The 21,706-nt window shown below is 36.6% G+C and overlaps 1 protein-coding gene across 3 annotated transcripts in view; it reads right to left on the bottom strand.

Moving 5' to 3' along the window:
- Nucleotides 1–4,892: 4,892 nt before the first annotated feature.
- The window catches only part of SREK1 (splicing regulatory glutamic acid and lysine rich protein 1), a 43,893-nt gene continuing 27,079 nt past the window's right edge, over nt 4,893–21,706 (bottom strand). For 2 of the 3 annotated variants that reach the window (XM_049768772.1, XM_049768773.1), the window contains 5 exons: nt 15,639–15,758; nt 14,714–15,094; nt 8,577–8,672; nt 7,039–7,177; nt 4,893–5,735 (listed from right to left, as the gene is read on the bottom strand). In XM_049768772.1, the coding sequence (XP_049624729.1) occupies nt 5,586–5,735; nt 7,039–7,177; nt 8,577–8,672; nt 14,714–15,094; nt 15,639–15,758 (886 nt within the window). In that variant the 3' untranslated portion in view covers nt 4,893–5,585. The remainder of the gene's footprint in view (nt 5,736–7,038; nt 7,178–8,576; nt 8,673–14,713; nt 15,095–15,638; nt 15,759–21,706) is intronic. The other variant, XM_049768774.1, reaches the window with a different exon arrangement.

The following is a 21,706-nucleotide window of genomic DNA, read 5'->3' as shown; positions in this document are numbered from 1 at the left end:
TTTATATATATAAAATCTTTAAGCACCATTACAAGCATGATTGTAGTTGGGTTTCAGTCATAAAAAGAACACCCCTCTCACCTGTGCAACACTCCCACCACCACTGGCCCGCATTTCCCAACCCCTGCCTGTATTCGAAACAGGTATTCTACTTCTCTCATTAAGATAGTCATGGTAGTTAGTGTAGTTGTTTTCCTAACTGCACTCACTACTCTTTGTGGTGAGCTTCATATTGTGAGCCAGTCCTTCAGGCCCTCATCTCTATTGTCTCTGGGAATTATTATAATGTCTTTAATTTTTCTTAAAACCCATACATGAATAAGACTACTGTGTCTATCTTGCTCCCACTTACTTCACTTTCAGCATAATAGATTCCATGTCTATACACATATAGGAAAATTTCATAACTTCATCTCTCCTGACAGCTGCATAATATCCCATTGTGTATATGTACACAGTTTCTTTAGCCATTCATCTGTGAAGGGCATCCAGAGTCTGGCTATTGTAAATAGTGCTGCGATGAATATAGGTGTGAAAGAGATTTTTGAATTGTATTTTTGTGTTCCTAGTGTATATCCCTAGGAATGATATAGCTGGATTGTATGGGAGCTCAATTTCCAGCTTTTTGAGGAATCTCCATATTGTTTTCCATAAAAGATGGACTAGACGGCATTCCCACCAGCAGTGAATAAGAGTTCCTTTCTCTCCACATCCCCACCAGCACTGATTATTCTTGTTCTTTGTGATGTGTGCCACACTGTGGTGTGAGATGGTACCACATTGTAGTTTTGATTTGCATCTCCTTGATGATTAGTGATGTGGAACATTTTTTCATGTGTCTTTTGGCCATTTGTATTTCTTCTTTGAGGAAGTGTCTGTTCATTTTTACTCCCCATTTTTTGATGGCATTAGATATTTTTTTCTTGTAAAGTTCTGTCACTGCCTTGTATGTTTTGGATATTAGCCCCTTATCAGATGGGTATTGGGTGATAACAGTACTGGATAAAAACTAATGAGTCTACTGTCTTTTGAGAACTCAGAAATAAGGCTAAATATATAAGGACTATAATTTATAATAAAGGAGCCAATACAACAAAGAAAACCCATAAATAGTGAGGCAAACTTAGTTACATGCAGAAAACTAGGGTGAGTGTACAGACTGTATTACTCAATATTGTAATCTGAAAAAACTCAAACTAGATTAATTTTTGGATGAAAGGCTTGAAATTATAGAATACATATAAACAAATAGGTAATGCTATGGACCTTAGGGAAACAACACCAAAGCAAAAATGGGGGTGAACTGGAGTGAAAAGCAAGTACAGCATTTTCCTTGCTCATAGCCCTTCCCAGGTTGAATCCCCAACGCCACATTTGGTCCCTCAACTCACCAGACCCTGACCATAGAGCCAGATGTGACCTCTTAGCACCACTAAATATGGGCCCAAATTAAACAAAACAAAAACTATAATGATTTTTGTATAGACAATTACCAGATGGTTATTATCATATGTGAAGTATGAATGATCAAAGCAAAGGAACTAACAAACCACAACCAAAATCACTCCTGGAGTCTGAAATTTATCATGAGTTTCCAAAGCAGAAGAAAAACAGGGTGGTGGTAGAAAAGAGTAGAACACCACAGAAATGGGCATTTGAATTTTGCAGTGGGTGGGGTAAACTAACAGAGTTGCCTACAATAGGTAATTACTTTAAAAGTGTTAGCTAGATATAAAATAAACCAAGTATACTAACACTAAAGGAAATGGTACAAAGAGTAATAATAAATTGTTAGAAACTACAGAGTCCTTAAAATCAATGTAATAAAATCTAGTTGTTACCAACTAATCAATCAACTATCCAACTTAAAAAAATATGAACCCAAAACATCAATAGGTTGGGGGGGGGGTGCCCAGGAATCTTGATCTACGCACAGAAATCACTCCTGGAGGGATCAGAGAACCGTATGAGATGGCGGGGATCTAACCCAGGTTGGCCGTGTACAAGGCAAACACCCTACTTGCTATACTATTGCTCAGGCCCATAACTGTTATTTATATATATATATATATTTGCAGAACTACCAATAAAAAAAGTAGAAAAATTAAATTCACCAGTAAATCCAAGATTAACTAAGGAAGTCAATTTTATTTTAAAAGATTCTTTTATTACACTTATACTCAACTCCTGCTTCCTGAAATATAATCCAGCCCTTTAAAGAGCACTAACTTTTAAAATTTGAAAATAATTTTTAAATGATTACATTAGTAAATACAAGAAATTATTAAGTATATATAGGTAGTAAAAGTTTTTTTTTAAAAAACCCTACAACACATAAGGAACATAGCTTTATAGAAATGACTACTTAATAAGACACAAAATTAGATTCTTTATTGAAAATAAAAGAAAGGACTCACTGAAATGTTTTTACTCAATCCACCTGTACCACACAATTCATTATTCTTAATTCAGCTACTAAATAAGGATTTAATCAAGTCAGGGAAGTAGCACAGAAGAGCACTTGCCTTGCATGTGTGAAAACCCTGGGTTTCAGCCTCAGCACCACCAAAAAAGGAGAAAGAAACAAACAAACAAAAGATTTAAATTATAATAAATCAAAATCTATTAATTGTACATTCTGATCCTTAAATATGAACATATTCAACTCAGAGTCATTGTGAATTTGAGACTTGTTTGAGACTGCAGATGGCAACATGTATATAGAAACTAAGGTTCTAAAATGATTATCACAAAAGAACTTTTAGTAGCTAGAAACATCAATTATGCCAATTTTTAATTAAGCATATCAAAATTTAAGCCAGACACAACTAAAGATTAGCATTAAATCTCTTGAAAAAAATAATTCTGAATAGAAAACCACAAACTAGTTTTACAATTATAATTAGAAAGATTTATACTTGTTTTCTCTAGCTTATGCAGGACTTTATGTTACCAGTTCAGTGTGCACTGCTGGAAAAGAAAGAACAAGAGGAACAGTAACTAAAATTTAAAGAACAAAGAATACTCTATGTATAATTAAGCTAAAAAAGATAATTACAAATGGCACAAGTGTAAAATGACTGTCTTCTTGGCCTTACCTCAAGTTTTCCTGACATCTATCTGGGATAAGAAAGGGAATATATGAAAGACAAAACCAAAAAACCTTGAAAGAAAAAATAAGATATTGAATTTTGTAAGTGAACAAAAGATACATGTATAACCATTTTATTCACACACACCCCACCCCCTCCTCTCCATGTACTTCTAGACCCCGGAAATTATTTTGCTTCCTTAGTCAATTTTAAAAATGATTTCACTTTCTCCAAATCACTTGATTTCAGGTTCAACTTTTACAAATAGGTCTTTCAAAATTAGTTTAATTATTTTAAAGATGAATACATATATCAGCAAGAAAAATAATTAACAGCAGGAACAAAATTAAATATGCTAATTGCCAACATTAAAAAAATAGAGCAGTTCAGAGTACAGGAAAAGACTCAAGACTTTAAATGATTGTTTTACAGACATCAAACATGTACTTTCCATGGCAAAACAATTTCTAAAACAAAGAAAACTAAGGCTGTGTTGAAGCACATCAACAAATGCTTTCCTCTAAGATCCTTAGCTTTACTAAAGAAATGGTACTAAAAATAACAAAGATCCACACACGTGCTCTATTCTACTTACATATTATAAATAAGACAGCTGTCGATGCAAGACACACACTCCTTCAATCTTTTCGTGTGCACCCAAGCATTCCTGTATCAGAAATAAGCTGCTTCTCAGCCAAACGTATGTGACTGAATGATTAAAATGACCATCTATACTTTACATAGTAAAGCATCTTCAAATATTTTAATACACAGAGTGACAAAAAGGGGGCAGAAAAACAGTAATTCTGAAAATATGAATAGTAATTAAGCAGCTTCATTATCAAAGTTCATTACTTGCTATAAGGGTGATTCTTCTCATTTTCCATCAAATACTTTCAACAGTATCATCAGCATTAAAAGAAAATTCAAGTTGGAACCAAGTAACCATGTGCTAAGCTTTAAAAAAAATCTGTGACTCTTCCCATGAGGTAAGGCAACTGAGTAATTTGATTGTATTAGAATGCAAGAAAATAATTATACTTGATTTTTAAATAATATGCTAATTAAAAAGTATCTCTGAAATATAATAATGATAAGTTTTCAACTATAAGTTAACAGTTTTTTTTTTGGAAAATATCAGCAATGTTGTCATTTTACTACTTGCATACTCTGCAAAAAGTTGAGTACAATTACAGATGACCTATATTTTAAACTCAAGTAAACATCTTTTTAAGTCAAGAACAACCAACCATAAGTGCCACACTTTATGAAACGATTGAGAGGTAATAATTAAGGCCATCCAATATACATAACTGAAGGGTTTACTACTCTGATTTTAAGTAAAATAAGAACATGCTTCATTTTTAATTATCACAGTATAAAACTGATGGTCCCAAAACAGCATTTTAAGCGTTAAATTCATTGTTAAAACAGGACGTCCCTCTCGTTATCAGATGAAATAAGCTCATCTGACACACTACTTTCACACTTGACTATGGGAGTGAATGGAGTAACCATCGAAATTCCATGAACTGAGTATGACTAGCACATATAAAACTAGAAAAAGTGTACCATGTTGTAGAAGGCACTAAAGCTTTAGCTTGTGCTCCCATAGCCCATTTTGAAAACTCGAATTTTGTTTGTTTTTATAATGGCACCTTAGCCATCTACAGCTGACAAAACACACTGCAGTTATTATTCATAATAAGCTTGGAAATGTCAAGAAAATTCAAAATGAAATGCTTACTTTGTGGGGAGACCCAATGATTCTAAACAATGAATACTAATGCACTGTTAGTATTCAACACAGTTGCTCTTCCTTTTGAAAGAGAACAGTAGCATGCATTGTCAGTTGTTTTTTATCCACTTATTTAAGCAATTTTTATCTGTAAAATCAGCTTAAAGAAAAACTTGTACTAACAGTGAGCAAAAGGAAACACAATAGTGAAAATTTAACACAACCACTGTAAATTCTGTGAAGTAATATTAAAATGTCTTACATACTCTGCACTTACAAGGGTGTGTATATTTGCACCGATTTCAAGCACATCATCAATCTGTATATATTGAAATTTAAAAAGTAAAACAATACAAAATCCAGTAACTAGCATCTTTTTTTAAGAACCTCCAACGTTTATCTCCAGTCTTTACGAATAGTACAATATTGGATCTTTTATGTCCGTTTATCTGTAATGTTTTTGTTTTTGTTTTTGTTTTTTGGCAAACACTAACAAACCACATGACGATTGTGTCAGCCACCATGGAAATGCAGATTTTAGAAGATGAAGAGTTCGAGTAACATCTGTTATTCTCATGATGTCCATGCTTCATTTTCTTACTCAATAACAAGATGTAACAGAGTCACCTAACAACTAAAAAAGCTGTTAGCTCCTATCTTTCTGCTCAACTGCATTTCTTCACTGCTTAACATCTTGTTGAGAGTTAAAAGCTTTGGATTTTGTACCAGCATTTTCAGAGATGCATTTGTCACTTCTATACTGCTTCTGATTTGGTGGAGAGGTTTTCTTCATTTGGCTGGCAATTCCCATTTTGCTGTACTTTGTTTTCCTCAGTCCTTGGTGCTTCCTTATCCTCTACTTCTTTGTCCACATTTGAATCAGGTTCTTTATTGTGCTCTTTCTCCTACAACATTAAAATATGTTTGACAATTTTCTCAACTATTACACTGGTTATGGCTAAAATGTATAAGTTTTTCACTAATTATGTATAAATGTATTATTTACACTTTTTCATACTGTAAGCTCTTTACAAATACATGGCCTATCCTTTTTACTTCTTATAATACTCAATGGAACTGAATTACAATAAAACAGGTAAAACAGGTGACTCTCGAATATGGCTCAGCTGGAGAGCACTTGAATGAATGAGGCCCTCAATGTGACGGGGTCAGACGAATGCATGGACGTGGACACACACACACCCCCTAAGATTCCAAAGTAATATAGAATAATTCTTGGTTCTTAACTTGAAATGGTGGGAACAGATTACTGAATGAATGAAATAGTTCCTGAATAAAACATGCAAGATCTGTGGTTTGGACACTGAAATAAATAAATAAGAAAAAGCAGCAAAGAATCCTATTTGTTCTAGCAAAAGCCAAGAACATTTGACAGGCTGTTATTTCCAATACTACGCAGATCACACAAGGAGGCCCAGGTCCACTTCTTCACAACCAGATCATGACCAAGAGCAACCTCTAACACAGAGCCAAGTAAACCCAAGCACCACTGAATATAGCACAAAACAAAAAAACAAAAACAGTCCAGATTCTAACTTCAGCTTCAAAGAGAAGCTAGAAAAATAAGAGTATGCAGAACAGTATGTAGAACATCACTCACTCAAGAGATGTCACCGGACAATGATGATAAAACTCTATTATTTAATGAGTAAATAAAATTCTACGATGACAGTTCCAAACCTCTTAACAGATTTCCAAATATACTTTATCAGTAAGAAAAAATCAATGTACTCAGCAAGTATTTAAAATGTATCCCAAAGTTCCCATGTCATTTCATGTTGGAATTTGGCTTTTCATTTTTAACTTAACAAACCTTACATTAGCATGTATCACAAAAATCAATTTAAAAAAAAGTCAAACTTGCTAAAATTGAAACAGTGAAAAAAAAAACAGCTCTTAGTAGAAATCTAGTAAATAACTTCTAGTAGAAATCTTTGTATAAGATCAAATACATACTTTACCTGTATGTTGTCTAAAATTTTTCTTACTATATGCCATTGTGATTCTCTAAAATAAATGCAGTTGTTTACATTTCCATTAATTTGTTTACAAAAATTATCAATAAGAAATATTAAATTAAAGACTACCAACAACATAAGACAATCTGAAGTTTTTTCTATTTATAATGAAATCAATCCAATTAAAGAACAATTTCAGTGATATGAACAACCAGTAACTGTTGCTTACTTTAAGTGAAGTACTGCTCTTCTCCAACTTTTCCTTCACATCTCTATCAGTAAAACTCTTCCTCGTAGAATTTGAACGTTCTCGTCTTTCACTGATATGGTCCCTTTCTTTTTCTCTCTTTTTATCCTTCTTATTTCGGCTACAAGAATATTAGTAATATGTCAACCTCTAAAATTTAAAGATCTACTGAAGCTGACAACATATTCTTAACTGACATTAATAATAAGTTAACAAATTAGCAACCTGGTTTCATCAAGCAACAGTTCTACATTATCTATTTCATACATGTATGCACCTCATACATAAGCTCATTTTTTACAGGAGCCAACATGTATTCACAGAAAATAATTCAATATTATTAGTTTTTAAATATTAAAAAATAATTTAAGGCTGGAGTGATGGTAGAGCAGGAAAGGAGTTTGCCTTACAAGCAGCCAACCGGGATATGACTCCTGTCACCCCATATATTCTGAACCCCTCCAGATGCGATCCCTGATCACAGAGCCAGAATAAATCCTTGAGAACCACCTAATGTGGCTCAAAATAATAAAGAATGGAGGTAAAGTGAAGTACAGCAGGCAGGGTGCTTGCTTTGCACACAGACAACCCACGTTCAATCCTGGAAAGCCACACTGTCCCCTAAGCATCATCACAAGTGATTCTTGAGTACAGAACCAAAAGTAATTCCTGATCATTATCAGATGTGTACCACCACCACCCTGCAAATTTACCAACTGTAAATAAAACAAGACCAAATTTGGTGTTTTTTTTGTCTACCTTTTCAAAGTCAAACAAAATAAGCAGAAAGAAATGAAAAGAATAAAGAATTAAATGTGACTCCCAGGCAAGACCAATGAACTAACAAAACTTGGAACTGAAAATAATCTCTTGTATCACAATGTCCCCCCACCTTTTTTTTTTGGGGGGGGGGGGAGTGGAGTCACACCTTGCGGCACTCAGAAATTACTCCTGGCTCTGCACTCAGACATCACTCCTGGCAGGCTCAGGAAACCATATGGAATGCTGGGGATGGAACCTGGCTCTGTCCAGGTCATCTACATGCAAGGCAAACACCCTAATACTGTGCCCCATATTGGTCTCCTTATATACTGTTAAAAGAGTTAAGATCCATCATTGTGCATTTTATTCTATTTTGAGTTCTAAGTCACACATATATTACATATTACACATCCAAATTACAACATCCAAAAAAATCAGTTATGGGCTAAAGAGAAGGTACAGGAGGGAGGGCAATTGCCTTGCACACGGTTGATCCATGGTATCCCATATAATTCCCCAAGAGCCTCCAGAAGTATTTCCTAAGTGCAAAGCCAGAAGTAACCCCTGAGTATTGTGTAGTATGGCCCACAAATAAAACAAGAATTTAAATACTGAATTCAAGGGGTTAACTTGCATGTAGCTGACCTTGGTTCAATACCAGGTACCACATGATACCTAAGCATAGACCCAGGAATATGGCTTGAACATAGATATATGTGACCCTCCCCCACTCTTTGATTAGTTCACTTCCTACCTACCTTCTAGGGGATGGAGATCTAGAAGATTTCCTTTTTAAGGTTTTTGATGTTCTTGGTGATCTGGAAGAACTCCTGCTCCTCCGCCTCCGCCTCTCCCTGGGGGTGGGATGGGTCAAGATTTTAGTCATTTAAAAAAAAAGGTAAATAATAAAGTAAAATAATTTAATAATGTGAATAAAGGACAATTAGAACACAAAAGCAATAGCCCTTACTGCTCCCAAATAAAGAACATATTTGATGCAGGCCATATTATAAACCACAGAGGTGGGAAAGATAGCACAGGGTGTTTAGGCATTGCCTTACATGCAGCCAACTAGTCCTGAGCCCCAACTTCACAGAAGGACTCTTGAGCAGAGTCAAGAGTAGCCCAAGTAAAAAAGAAAAAAGAGTAGCCCAAGTACTACCAGGCATTAGCCCCCACTATCTCCTCCTAAATACCATACCATTTACAAATTAAAAATATTTTAGGATTTCCTATAGAAAGAATCTCTCATCTGGTTTGTATGAACAAAATTGAGCAGAACAAATACTGATGGTTGCTTTAGATTTCCTTAAGCTAAATATACTCTTGTATTTAAAATAGTTTTTTGTTTATCAAAGATCCTGAACCACACCATCTAACTCCTTGCTGCCCCACTGTGGATTGTTTTATATGGTAGCATCAGAACTGAGAGATTAATAAACTTGTAAAATGTGCACTACTAGACCCAAGTATCCTGAACGTCAGAAAACTGGGGCAATAGCTTAGAGCTTTCAGCATGAGTAAGCCCAAACTTGATTCCTAGCACATGGTTCCCTCAGCACAGAACATACCAGTAGCAAATTTCTAAACCACAAAAAGGAAAGTAGCTCCTAAGCACAACTATGTATGAACCCAAAAAACCAAAGTTTCTAAAAGTTTCAGAATAGTCTGTATTAATTCCTATTACAGAAAAATTGTGTTTGACCTTCCAGCCTATTACTTCACTATTATTGTTCATCGAACTAGAAATTGACTATACAAAATTGTAAGGTTTAACTAAAATAACTAAAACTGGGATTTAAAAAATGGCAAAGAAAAAAATTGTTACAGGGGCAGGAGCAATAGTACAGTCGGTAAAGCATTTGTTTGCCATGCATGCAAGTCGAAAACTCAATTCCCAGTATCCCATATGGTACCAAGCAAGCTTCAATAGGGATAATCCCGAGCACAGAGCCAGGAATAATCCCTGAGCACAGAACATAGCTGGGTATAGCCCCTGAAAAAATATATACATAACTCAATACTTAAATAATATTATTAAAATCTGGGGTTGTAGTGGTGGCACAGCAGGGGTAGAGGGCAGGAGACATTTGCACGGAGCTTACCCGGGTTTTATCCTTAACACCAAAACAAATAAAAAAAACTATTTGGCTTAGCATATTACCAAAGTGAAGCATACTCTACTTTAACTGTAATGTTCATCAACTTAGAAACAATGGATTTCTGGAGTTGGAGAGAGAGCACAGTAGTAGGGCATTTTGCCTTGCAAGCAGCTGATTTGAACAGAGGTGGTTTGAATCCCGGCATCTCATATGGTCCCCAGTGCCTGCCAAGAGCGACTTCTGAGCACAGAGCCAGGAGTAACTCCTGAGCACTGCCAGGTGTGATCCAAAATCCAAAAGCCAAAAAAAGGGGAAACAATGGATTTCAAAATGTCTATAATTGGAGCTAGAAAAGACAGTATATAGCAGGTAAGGCATTTGCCTTGCACACAGAGAACTCAGGTTCTACCTCTGGCACCAACTATGGTCCCCCAGCCCCTCTAGGAGTAATACATAATTCAGGGTATAAGGTAAGAGGATTACTATTAAATGCTTTATGTATTTAATGATGTCTCACAACTACCTCAGATAATCAGTGGTCATAAACTATAATTCAAGTTTTTCTTAACACCTCAGCTGATTATAGAAATATAAATATGGTCTTTAATTTTTCACTTCTAAAATGAAAAACATACTGTTTTAATGGTATACATGATAGGTGTTATGAGTTACAATGTATAAGACGACAGACAATAAAAGGCCAATTAGTAATCTAGAATGTCAGTTCCTGAGAAGTTACCAGCTGTAGTAAGAAAAACTGGAATTGATTAGACTTACATTGACATTTTAATATTACATCTCACCAGCATCTGCACAACTTGAGTCATATTGCTTATTCTGAGCCTCAGTTTTCCAAATGGAAAATAGAGATAATGCAAGTGTGGTTATAAGGATATAGTAGTAAATATACAGCATACAGTCTAGCACATAGTATATAGGTTCAACAGACCTCATTTTTTTTTTTTTTTTTTGGTTTTTGGGTCACACCCGGTTACTCATGGCTCTATGCTCAGGAATCACTCCTGGCAGGCTCAGGGGACCATATGGGATGCTGGGATTCGAACCAATGGCCTTCTGCATGAAAGGCAAACGCCTTACCTCCATGCTATCTCTCTGGCCCCCAGACCTCATTTTTTCCCCTTTATTTTCTTGGTCTCATTCTTTACTGACAGTAACTTTTCTATTCTTTAAAATTTGGCCCATACCCAGCAGCACCTGGCTTACCTCAGTGATCAATTTTGGTGAGGCTTGAGGGACCACTCGGGATGCTGGGATTGAACCCAGGTCAGCCATATGCAAGTTCCCTACCTACAGCTATATGACTGCTCCAGTTCAACTTTAAAGATTTAACAAGATTTTTTGAGTTTTTTTGTTTTGTTTTCTTTTGTTTTGGGGGAGTGGTCATACCTGGTAGCACTCAGGGGTTATTCCTGGCTCTACGCTCAGAAATGGCTCCTGGCAGGCTCTGGGGACCATATGGGAGACCAGGATTCGAACCACCGTCCTTCTGCATGCAAGGCAAATAAATGCCTTACCTCCATGCTATCTCTTGGGCCCAATTTTTTGATTTTTTTAAAAAATCACATTTTTCTTTAAAAACTGTGTACTAGGAAACAGTGTTACGTACTTCCAACATATTAAACAAATCAGTCCTTAAAAAAAAAAAAAGCCAGAAAAAAAGATTAAAGAAGCTGCAACTCCTGACCAAGCACTTCTGAAATCATACTGGAGAAGAGAGTAGGAAGGGGAGGAGAAGGGTTTGGAGGGGAGGGAAGAAAAAAAAGAAGGGGCCAAAGCGATAACACAACAGGTAGAGGAGTTTGCCTTGCACGTAGCTGACCTGGGACCGACCTGTGATCGATCCCTGGCATTCCATATGGTCTCCCGCCTGTCAGGAGCAATTTCTGAGCACAGAGCCAGGAGTTAACCCCTGAGCACTGCCAAATGTGGCCCAAAAACAAACAAACAAAAAGAAAGTGATCATCTGAACTAAATTATATAACAAGCAACTTTAGAAAAAGAATTTAAATTTCAAAGTCATCAGAAACTTTATAGTACAGCAACTTGTTGGCCCAGGTTGGATAACCAACACTTTAAATAGTCCAAGCCCCACTAAGAATAAGCCCTCTGAGTATCATTAAATGTAGTCCAAAGCCAAAAAGAAAAAAATTAAAAAACATTACCTGATATTGTGACACACACTAAATAAGAACATAAATAAAAATATATGCAAACTACCAAATAGACAGTAGCAAAGTTACACAGTCACAGATAAAGCAACATCTATGACAAAACAAACAAGGGCCAGACAGACAGCAGATAAGAGTGTTTGTGTTTGTCTTACATGAGGTTGACCTAGATTCAATTCCTAGCATCCTACATGGTACCCTAAGCCAATCAAGAGAGACCACAAAGCCGGGAATAAGCCCTAAACACTGCCAGGTATGCTTCTGTCCCCAATCACACACAAAATAGGACCTTTTACTTAAAAATATAAAGAAATACTAAGGGCCTAAAGTTGACTTTGCAACAATGTACAAGTTTTGCAAACAAGCGATCTGGGTTAAATCCCTGGCAACACAAAAAAGAGAAGGGGAGGAGAAACAAATGAAAGACCTGATGGACTTGGCTTTGCATGCAGGTGGTCCCTGTTCAATCCCAGGCACCCTATGATTTCCCAGCCAAATTGGGAGCAAACTTTGGACACTGAGCCAGGAATAGGATCTAAGTACTGAGCTGAGGGCAACCCCCAAAGAAACATAAAATATTAGAATACAAAGTTTAAATGTAGCACAAAAATTCTGGTCACAAATAAATTTATTAAACTATACCCCATTTCAACTGTTTATCTTGAAAATCATTGTAACTTACTAAAATACAATCTTTTAGTATTTTAAAAACATACTGAGTAAATTAGGAACTTCCATCTGATAGTCAAAAGATTATCTCAAGGAAGGTTCTGTTTACAGTGGTAACCTGTTGCCACCATATGGCACACACCTATTAATAAAATGAAATTATCCTAGAAAAAGATCAAATTCCTAAAATGGACAAAATTAACAAATGTCATGTCTTCAAAAAAAGAGCAATAAAACCCAGTTTAGATGCACCCTGCAAGTCTGTGTTCTCCCTTACACACAACTTATTTGCTTGTTTCTATGTTTCTTTGCTTATTTCCTGGTGCGTGCTGTATAAAAATGCTTATTTGAATTAAGTGGAGTTCAGACTTGATGCAAACTGTTCTGAGCCTGCCAGTTCAGTTCATTCTCCCAACAAATAAAAACATACTCCCACAAAAAAAAAATTAAATAAATAAAAATCCTTCAGCACAAGGTGAAAGAATTTAGCAAAAACAGCGGGTATTGCTGCCTCCATATTAAGAGTGGATTACAAGGGCAGTTCAAACTTTCCAACTTGGAGCAAAAGTGATAGTATAGTGGATAAGGCACTTGCTCCACATAAGAGACCCAGTTTTGAACCCTGGTATGCAATATGGCTCTCCAAGAACCACCAAGAATGATTCCTAAATGCAGAGCCAGTAGTAGAATTACTGGGTATAGTCCAACAATAGAAAATAAATAAATAAATTTATTTTTTGAGTTTTTTTGGGGGGGTCACACCTGGCAGTGCTTAGGGGTTACTCCTGACTCTACAAAAAAAATCGCTCCTGGCAGGCTCAGGGGACCATATGGGGTGCCGGGATTCGAACCACCATTGAAAACACTTTACCTCCATGCTATCTCTCCAGCCCCCCAAAATAAATAAAAAATAAAATAAAATAAATAAATAAAAAATAAATTTTTAAAGAACTTTTGGGGCCAGAGAGATAGCACAGTGGTAGGATGTTTGCCTAGCATGCAGTGGATCCAGGAGGGACAGTGGTTCGAATTCCAGCATCCCATATCATCCCTTGTACCTGCCTGGAGCGACTTTTGAGCAGAGCCAGGAGTAACCCCTGAGCAATGCCGGGTATGACACCCCTTCCAAAAGAACTTTTTACTTACCTGGTGGCCTAAATGAGAATACAGTGGGAACAATGCTTGCCTTGCACTTAGCTGACCCTAAGTTCTATCCCTGGCATCCCATGTGACTTCCTGAGCCCACCCGGAGTACTTCTGAGTCTAGAGCCAGGAGTAATAGGAAGAAAGGAAGGGAGGGAGGGAGGAAAGGAGGGACGGAAGAAGGAAATCCTTTCAAATAATTTTGTGCAAATTTTAAAAAAAAAATTCAAAATCTTGGGACCTGAGCAAGCAGTAGGCCATTTGCCTTGCACAAGCTAATCCAGGACGACGGACTGTGGTTTGATCTCTAGGCTTCCCAAATGGTCCTCCAAGCCAGGAGCAATTTCTTTATTTCTTACCACATAGCCAGGAGTAACCCCTGAGCATCACCAGGTGTGGCCCAAAAAGCAAAAGCAAAAAAAAATCAAAATCTTATGTGGACAAGATTTTATCTTAGTTCACATAATCTTCAAGTTATATACAGAGGAGGCCAGTTATAACTGGTCTGGGGGCAAAGAAGGGGGGTGCTGGGAACAGGGTTGGGGGGAGGGAATACCCCCTGACTCAATGTCACTATGTATTTTAAATATCACTGTGAAAGACTTGTAATTCACGTTGATCACAATAAAAATTATTAAAAATAAGATCAATACTGGAATCTCAATACTATGTGCTCTCTGCTATTAGAAGACATTAATAGTATTATATTTTACCACACTTTTACAAAATAAACTTCTCCCTTCTCAGAATTTCAGTCAACAACCTAGAAAAAAATGATAAACATGGTCAAACCTGCTGGAACTACGAGATCTTCTTGATGCATTGTAGCTTCTGGGTGGTGTTCTGGATTTTTTATCCTTCTTCCTTTTCTCATCTAACTCTTTGGATCTGTCCTTCTCTCGTTCCTTTTCTTTGTCCTGTTCCTTTTCTTTCTCCTTGTCTCGCTCCTTTTCATGATCTTTTTCCCGCTCTCTTTCTCTGTCCTTTTCCTTGTCCTTTTCCCGATCTTTTTCCCGCTCTTTGTCCCGGTCTTTATCTTTGTTTTTACCTCGGTCTTTTTCCTTTTCTCGTTCCTTTTCCCTGTCTTTCTCTTTTTCTCTTTCCTTTTCTCTATCTTTTTCTTTTACTCTTTCCTTTTCCTTGATTTTTTCTCGGGTGTCCTTTCTCTTGTCCCTTTAAAAATAAACAAAAATAATTCCATAACTAAAGTAATTCTATTTCCCCAAAAGATGCTCCCATCTAATTCTCAACAATTATCAACATATAAGAATGTATAAATGACAATGATATCACATATAAATTTCTAGGTAACAGAAAGCTGAGACATTTGACCAGGCTTACTTAGTTTGGAATCTTTATGTGCCAAAATCACTGTCAGTTTTAAATCAACAAACAGCAACTAATCATTACTGAAACCAAAAAACAACTTTACTAATCTTATTAAAAGTCTAAACCTAGGGGCCGGAGAGATAGCATGGAGGTAAGGCGTTTGCCTTTCATGCAGGAGGTCATCGGTTCGAATCCCAGCGCCCCATATGGTCCTCTGTGCCTGCCAGGAGCAATTTCTGAGCCTGGAGCCAGAAATAACCCCTGAGCACTGCCGGGTGTGACCCAAAAAAACCACCAAAAAAAAAAAAAAAAAAAAAAGTCTAAACCTAATATTAGTATATATAGCACATATACAACACAACAGATTTTTAAGTCATGAAACACTCACCGTGAATGCGACCGGCTCCTGGACTTCCTTCGCTCCCTGGATTTAGAGCGCTTTTTATGTGGGCTCTTAGATCTCCGCCTATCTTTTGGTCTTGACCGTGATCTATTATGGGATCTACTCCTAAAGCAAGACAAAATTTTAGAACATCAAAACTATTCATAATTCTAAAATATTTTAAAATATTAAAAAATATATTTTAATATGTAGCCTGACAGTATTTACTAGTATTTTAAAATTCTCTATTATGTAATGCTGTGGGTTACTAATAATGACTCTCACGGCCAAGTTTTCATACATAAATTATCTCAACTTTTGACTTTCATGAAATGTAACTGCTTGTAGTAAAAATTTTCCTTGACAGAAAATAGTACTGGTACGATTGATTCAACACTTTCTATAAGGGGTAGACTGCTAAATGTCTTAACATATTAAAAAAAATGTTTTAAAAAAGCATAGTACTGGGGCCGGCGAGGTGGCGCTAGAGGTAAGGTGTCTGCCTTGCAAGCGCTAGCCAAGGAAGGGCCATGGTTCGATCCCCCAGTGTCCCATATGGTGATCCCCCCAAGCTGGGGCAATTTCTGAGCGCTTAGCCAGGAGTAACCCCTGAGCATCAAATGGTGTGGCCCAAAAAACCATAGTACCAAAGATTGCACCAGAGAATAAAATAGACATTATTTCTTTATGAGTTAGGGATAGATATAATCAAATGTTGGATTTACAGCCCTTGATTTATTAAATACGTATATACTGGGGCGAGCAGTAGAATAAGTACATAAACATAGCTATTAAAAGAAACCTTTATTAATGGAATTCGTGGAAAACTGCTATTCCAATTCTGAAAAACTCGACTTTTCCCAGAGAAATATTTGATTACATAATGTGATATTTTTTGAGTTGGAACTGTATTAAAATATAACGGAACAGAATGTACTCAGCTTAAAAAATCCAGATGATTAAGACACCCTGGCTTTTGAGTCTCAACTGGATCTGACACTCAGCTGTTACACTAGCTGTGAGAACTTCACCAGACATTTAACCTCTCAAAGTCCACCAATACCTCAGAGTTATCATGAGGATTAAATAACATACGAAAAAATTGCCTAGCAGTCTCTAGCAAAGTAAAAGCTTAAAATTTTTGATTCCCTTGAAGCTGGAGAGATAGTATAGGGTACTTTCTCAACCTGGGTTCAATCCCTGACAGTTCGAGCTCTCCAAGGAGTAATTCCTGAGTGCAGAGTCAAGAGTAACCCCTGCACATCACAGACTGTGGCCCAAAAACAAACAAAATTTTCAATCCCCCAAATAAACATTAATATAACTTATGGTCCCCCTGTGCCTGGCAGGAGCGGCCCCCAAAAAACAACAACAAAAAAAAAGTTAATTTTAAATAAAGTTTTCAACCAGTGAAAATTTATTTCTCAAAAGCTATTTTTCTTTTATTGCATGTATTTAAAACTTCCTCATTTATTTGAATACCACCTTTCATTACATTATAGGGGCTACACCTGGCACTGGGCACAATAGTTTTCAGGGGGCTACACAGTGACAGGAGTCAAACACAGGGCCTCATATAGTAGGCATGTTTTCTACACAAATGAACTATCTCCCTGGCTTACACCTTCTTTTTAAACCAAAAAGATAAGTTTGTTAAAATTTTTATCACTAACAATGTAAGAGAAAAGTCAGACCAAGTATTTGGCATAAGAGGTAGAGAAGACACTGTGCATGTGCAAGATCCAAGGTTCTTCCCTGGCACTGCTAGCCTCAAGCATTATACTTGTGGCCCTGGTGGCATCAAGTACCTATGGGAGTAACCCAAAATCAACTAGTTCAAAAGCAAATTTTTTTCCAGAGACTTGAAAATCAAACAGCAAATCTTAAGACAAAACTGAAAAACAGCTTTAATAAAACTATTTTAGTAAAATATATGAACTATGAAAAAAAAAACGTTTTAGTTTATATGAATAAACAATCTTAGTTCATATATAGACATTCACATAATGGTAATTCATTTTTTAGTTTTTATTTATATATAACATTAATTTGAGTTGTACAAGAATGTTTCAAAAGGGTATCGCTTCTATGTACCTAGTCAAATCTTATCTACAAGAGACAGATTAGCTTAGCTAAAAAGATAAACATTTTTCCCTCAAAATGTAATGTCTTCCAACCTTAAAGAAACTCCCTTTTTAAAAAAAAAATTAGGCCGAGCAATAATAACAAGTAGGGCACTTGCCTTTTACATGGCTGACCAGGAACTGATTCCCAGAACCACCCAGAGTTAATAATACCTGAGTGCAGAGCCAGGAGTAATCTCTGAGCCTCGATGGGTGTATCCCAAAGATGATAACAACAACAACAAAAATTTAAGCAGAGACTAGAGATAGTACAATGAGTAGGACAGTTGCCTTGCACACAGCCAACCCAGGTTCAACCCTTCTGCCACCCCTTATGCTTCCCCAGCAAATTTCCAGGAGTGACTTCTGATCACAGAGTGCAAACCAAAAAATGTTAAGTTAAGCAGATCCCAAAATAAAAATTAGGAGGATAAAAATTACTTGGCTTCCTATCTTACTTCCTGGATTCTTTTGTTTGTTTGTTTTTACTTTCTGGATTCTTAATATGACAGTCATTAAGGCAGGGGTCTCAAACTCGCGGCCCGCAGGCCGTTTGCTGCCCTCCGTACAACATTTTGTGACCTGCCCTAGAGGAATCTTTTTTGTTTTGTTTTAGTTGTTTGGGTCACACCCCCCCAATGTTCAAGGCTTACTACTGACTTTGTACTCAAGGATCACCCCGACTTTGCCTCCTACGGCCCCCAGTTAATTGAGTTTGACATCCAAGCACTAAGGTATAAGTATTTCTAATTTAACTATAATTATTTTTTCTCTATATCATATACATTAGTCTACAAGATTTCTGATTAAGAATGTCAAAATCTTCAGGTCAAATGCAAATATAACCAAAGATAAAAGTTATCGTTATCCATTTTCATTTGTGCATAATATACAAGACTAAATTTATATATTAACTGTAAATAAAGGACAACTTACCATTATGTTGCATCAGGTTCATTTGTATGTCAGTTGTTTCCAATTAAAACAATTAGAAAATGTCATATATTTCCTATGCTTGTCTGTAAAGGTTACTTAACTTTAAGATAAAATTCTACCCACCTTTTCTAACACTGTCCCTATGAAAAAGAACATGTTAAAGAAGTGGAGAAGTAGTAAATACACCAACCCTACCAAGACAATGAAAAAACCCCTTTCTCCCACCTTGCACTGAGGGGAAACAGGAATTAAGTGAGAGGTAGGGTCAGAAGCATCTGACAACAGCAACAAGGCAGAAGAGACAGGGTCAATGCCCAAACTGAGACTATTGAATCCCAGTAGCAGATATGGGCAAGCCAAGAAATGCCTGTCTTCCTGAGCCTTGGGGTTTGTTAGTTAAAGTAAATTCCACTGCCCTTGGAGGTTGGAGGGTCAGTTCCCATTACATCTTAAACCACAAGTTCATAGGTTAAGAATTTACTCAAGACTAAATGTTTTTCTACATGCCACTGGAATAGGAAAGACAAACGCATGAGAAATAAAGTGCATGTATGTAGAAAGGAAATGATACAAGATCATGAACAACACAAGGACTGATCCCTGATTAGAGTGTCAGGTTATTAGCCCTAAGCACCCACCAGTGCAGTCCCAAACAAAACAAAACAAATAGATGTAGTTTTATAGAGAAATCATGGAAACAGTGATGTCAATCAAGATTTTTTTCCTCCAGCCTTAGAAAATGAATTTGCATTAGATTTAGAATATATTTGATTTGTAGCATGGTTCTTATAATCTCAATAAAAGATGACCCAGGTCACTGGTGACCTGTTTTTCCAAAGAAAAGATATATAGTATTCTTCAGTGCAATTATTTTTTTGTTTTGGGGCCACACCCGGTGATGCTCAGGGGTTTCTCCTAGCTATGTGCTCAGAAATCGCTCCTGGCGGGGTAAACAATTGGAATGCCGGGGGATCGAACCACGGTCCATCCTAGGTCAGCCACATGCAAGGCAAATGCCCTACCGCTGTGCTATGGCTCTGGCCCCTCTTCAGTCCAATTTTTTAATCTTCTTTATCTCTTTTATCCTCACTACATCTTGTTAACTACAGTCCAATACAACTGTTGCTGGAGTCACGTATTTCCCTAATTCTGGCTTCTGTTGAACTATCTTTTATTCCTTATATATTAAGCAATTTCTTTACTTGGATTGAATTTGCCTATTAAGTCTTTGGAGAAAGTAAAAATCACATCCCTTGAATATTTTGCAAACAAAATAAGTAGTATACACCAACAGATAGCTGTAAGTATGGACTCAGTAAAAGCGAAGACTTTTATTTACCAAATTCATAGCTTCAAACACTTTGGACCATCAGAAGAAATAAAATACAAAAACAACTAGCTAAGTTTACATCACATACAGATTCATTCCACCCGTCAAATTTTCCTTCTCAAATACCCTAACCCCCAACAAACTGGCATGCACACATACTTTTCTCTACAAAAATGACTATGTACATAAAGCATGCAATCAATGTAATCCACTACATACATCTTCATTTTAGTAACACAGCTTAAAGACAACAAACCATCACTTTACACGACTATGACACTTTTAACTAAAACGGCATTGATAAGCTTACATTTTTGAGGGACCCTTACCACCATATACACACAAAAAGGAAAGAAAATTAGTTACACATGGAATCTATTATGCTGAGTGAAATAAGTCAGAGAGAGAGAGAAAAACGCAGAATGGTCTCACTCATCTATGGTTTTTAAGAAAAATGAAAGACATTCTTGCAATAATAATTTCAGATACAAAAGAGAGAAGGGCTGGAAATTACAGCTCGCCACATGAAGCTCACCACAAACAGGGATGAGTTTAGTTAGACAAATAACTACATTCTGAACTATCCTAGTAATGAGAACGTATGAGGGTTATAGAAAGCCTGTCTAGAGTACAGGCGGGGGGTTGGGTGGGGAGGAGGGAGATTTGGGACATTGGTGATGGGAATGTTGCACTGGTGATGGGTGTTGTTCTTTACATAACTGAAACCCAAACACAATCATGTATGTAATCAAGATGTTTAATAAAATATATAAAAAAGAAAATTAGTTACAGAATTAGGCACAAAATAAAATAAACAGAATAGAAACAGGACTTAAGCACAACAGTTGGGAGCTAAATATTCAAGTTATTGGTCCAAAGTAGGAAAGAGGTTTACACAGAGAAAAACCTAAGACTTAAAGTGTCCGTCCTACTTGGCACTGAGGATGTGGCTCAGTGTAAAGCGCATATGAATTGCACATGTGCAAAGCCCTGACCAAAACTACATTTAAAAATATAGTAATAGTGTCTCCATTAAGTAAGACTTTGGAGATAGGGAACTACTTGAAACTAAGACCATGGTGGTAGTCCCTAGCTCTTGACGGGGGGGTAAAGGGGCTCACAGTGATTGCAACTGAGCCAGGGAAATGGCTCAAGGGCTGGAGAGCACAAATTCTGCCTGGTTCTTCAAGTACCAACATGAACGACACCCTACACCAAATCAGGTCTAACTCCTGAGCACCGCTAAAGTGTGGCAAAAACACAAAGCTAAAACAAAAAGTTGCAAGTTCAGCAGCATATTCATCATTGCCTAATTGCTTTCTTTACTCCAAAATAAGTCTATTGTGGGGCCAGAGCGAGAGTACAGATGATAGGGCATCTGACTTGCACACAGGCAAGTTAGATCCCAGCATCCCATATAGTTCTCACAGCACTTCGAGGAGTTAATTCGTGAGAGCATAGCCAGCAGTAACCTCTGAGCAATACCAGGTTTGGCCCCCAAACAAAATAAACATAAATAAGAAATCTAAAAGTTCTTTTTCTTGTTTCTATAAACTGATTTGCTCCTAGAAAAATTAGAAAAAGGCATCTTAAATAGACTTTTAAACGTAAAAATTAATGGAAGAGTATTGTAATTAATAAGTATTTAATGCAAACTATGTAAACAGTACTAAAATTTCTAAATT

The sequence above is a fragment of the Suncus etruscus genome, chromosome 2 (genome assembly GCF_024139225.1).
Source record: "Suncus etruscus isolate mSunEtr1 chromosome 2, mSunEtr1.pri.cur, whole genome shotgun sequence".
Taxonomy (NCBI): Eukaryota; Metazoa; Chordata; class Mammalia; order Eulipotyphla; family Soricidae; genus Suncus; species Suncus etruscus.
The sequence above is the reverse complement of the archived record's forward strand: the minus strand, read 5'-3'. Positions and strand labels throughout refer to the sequence as shown.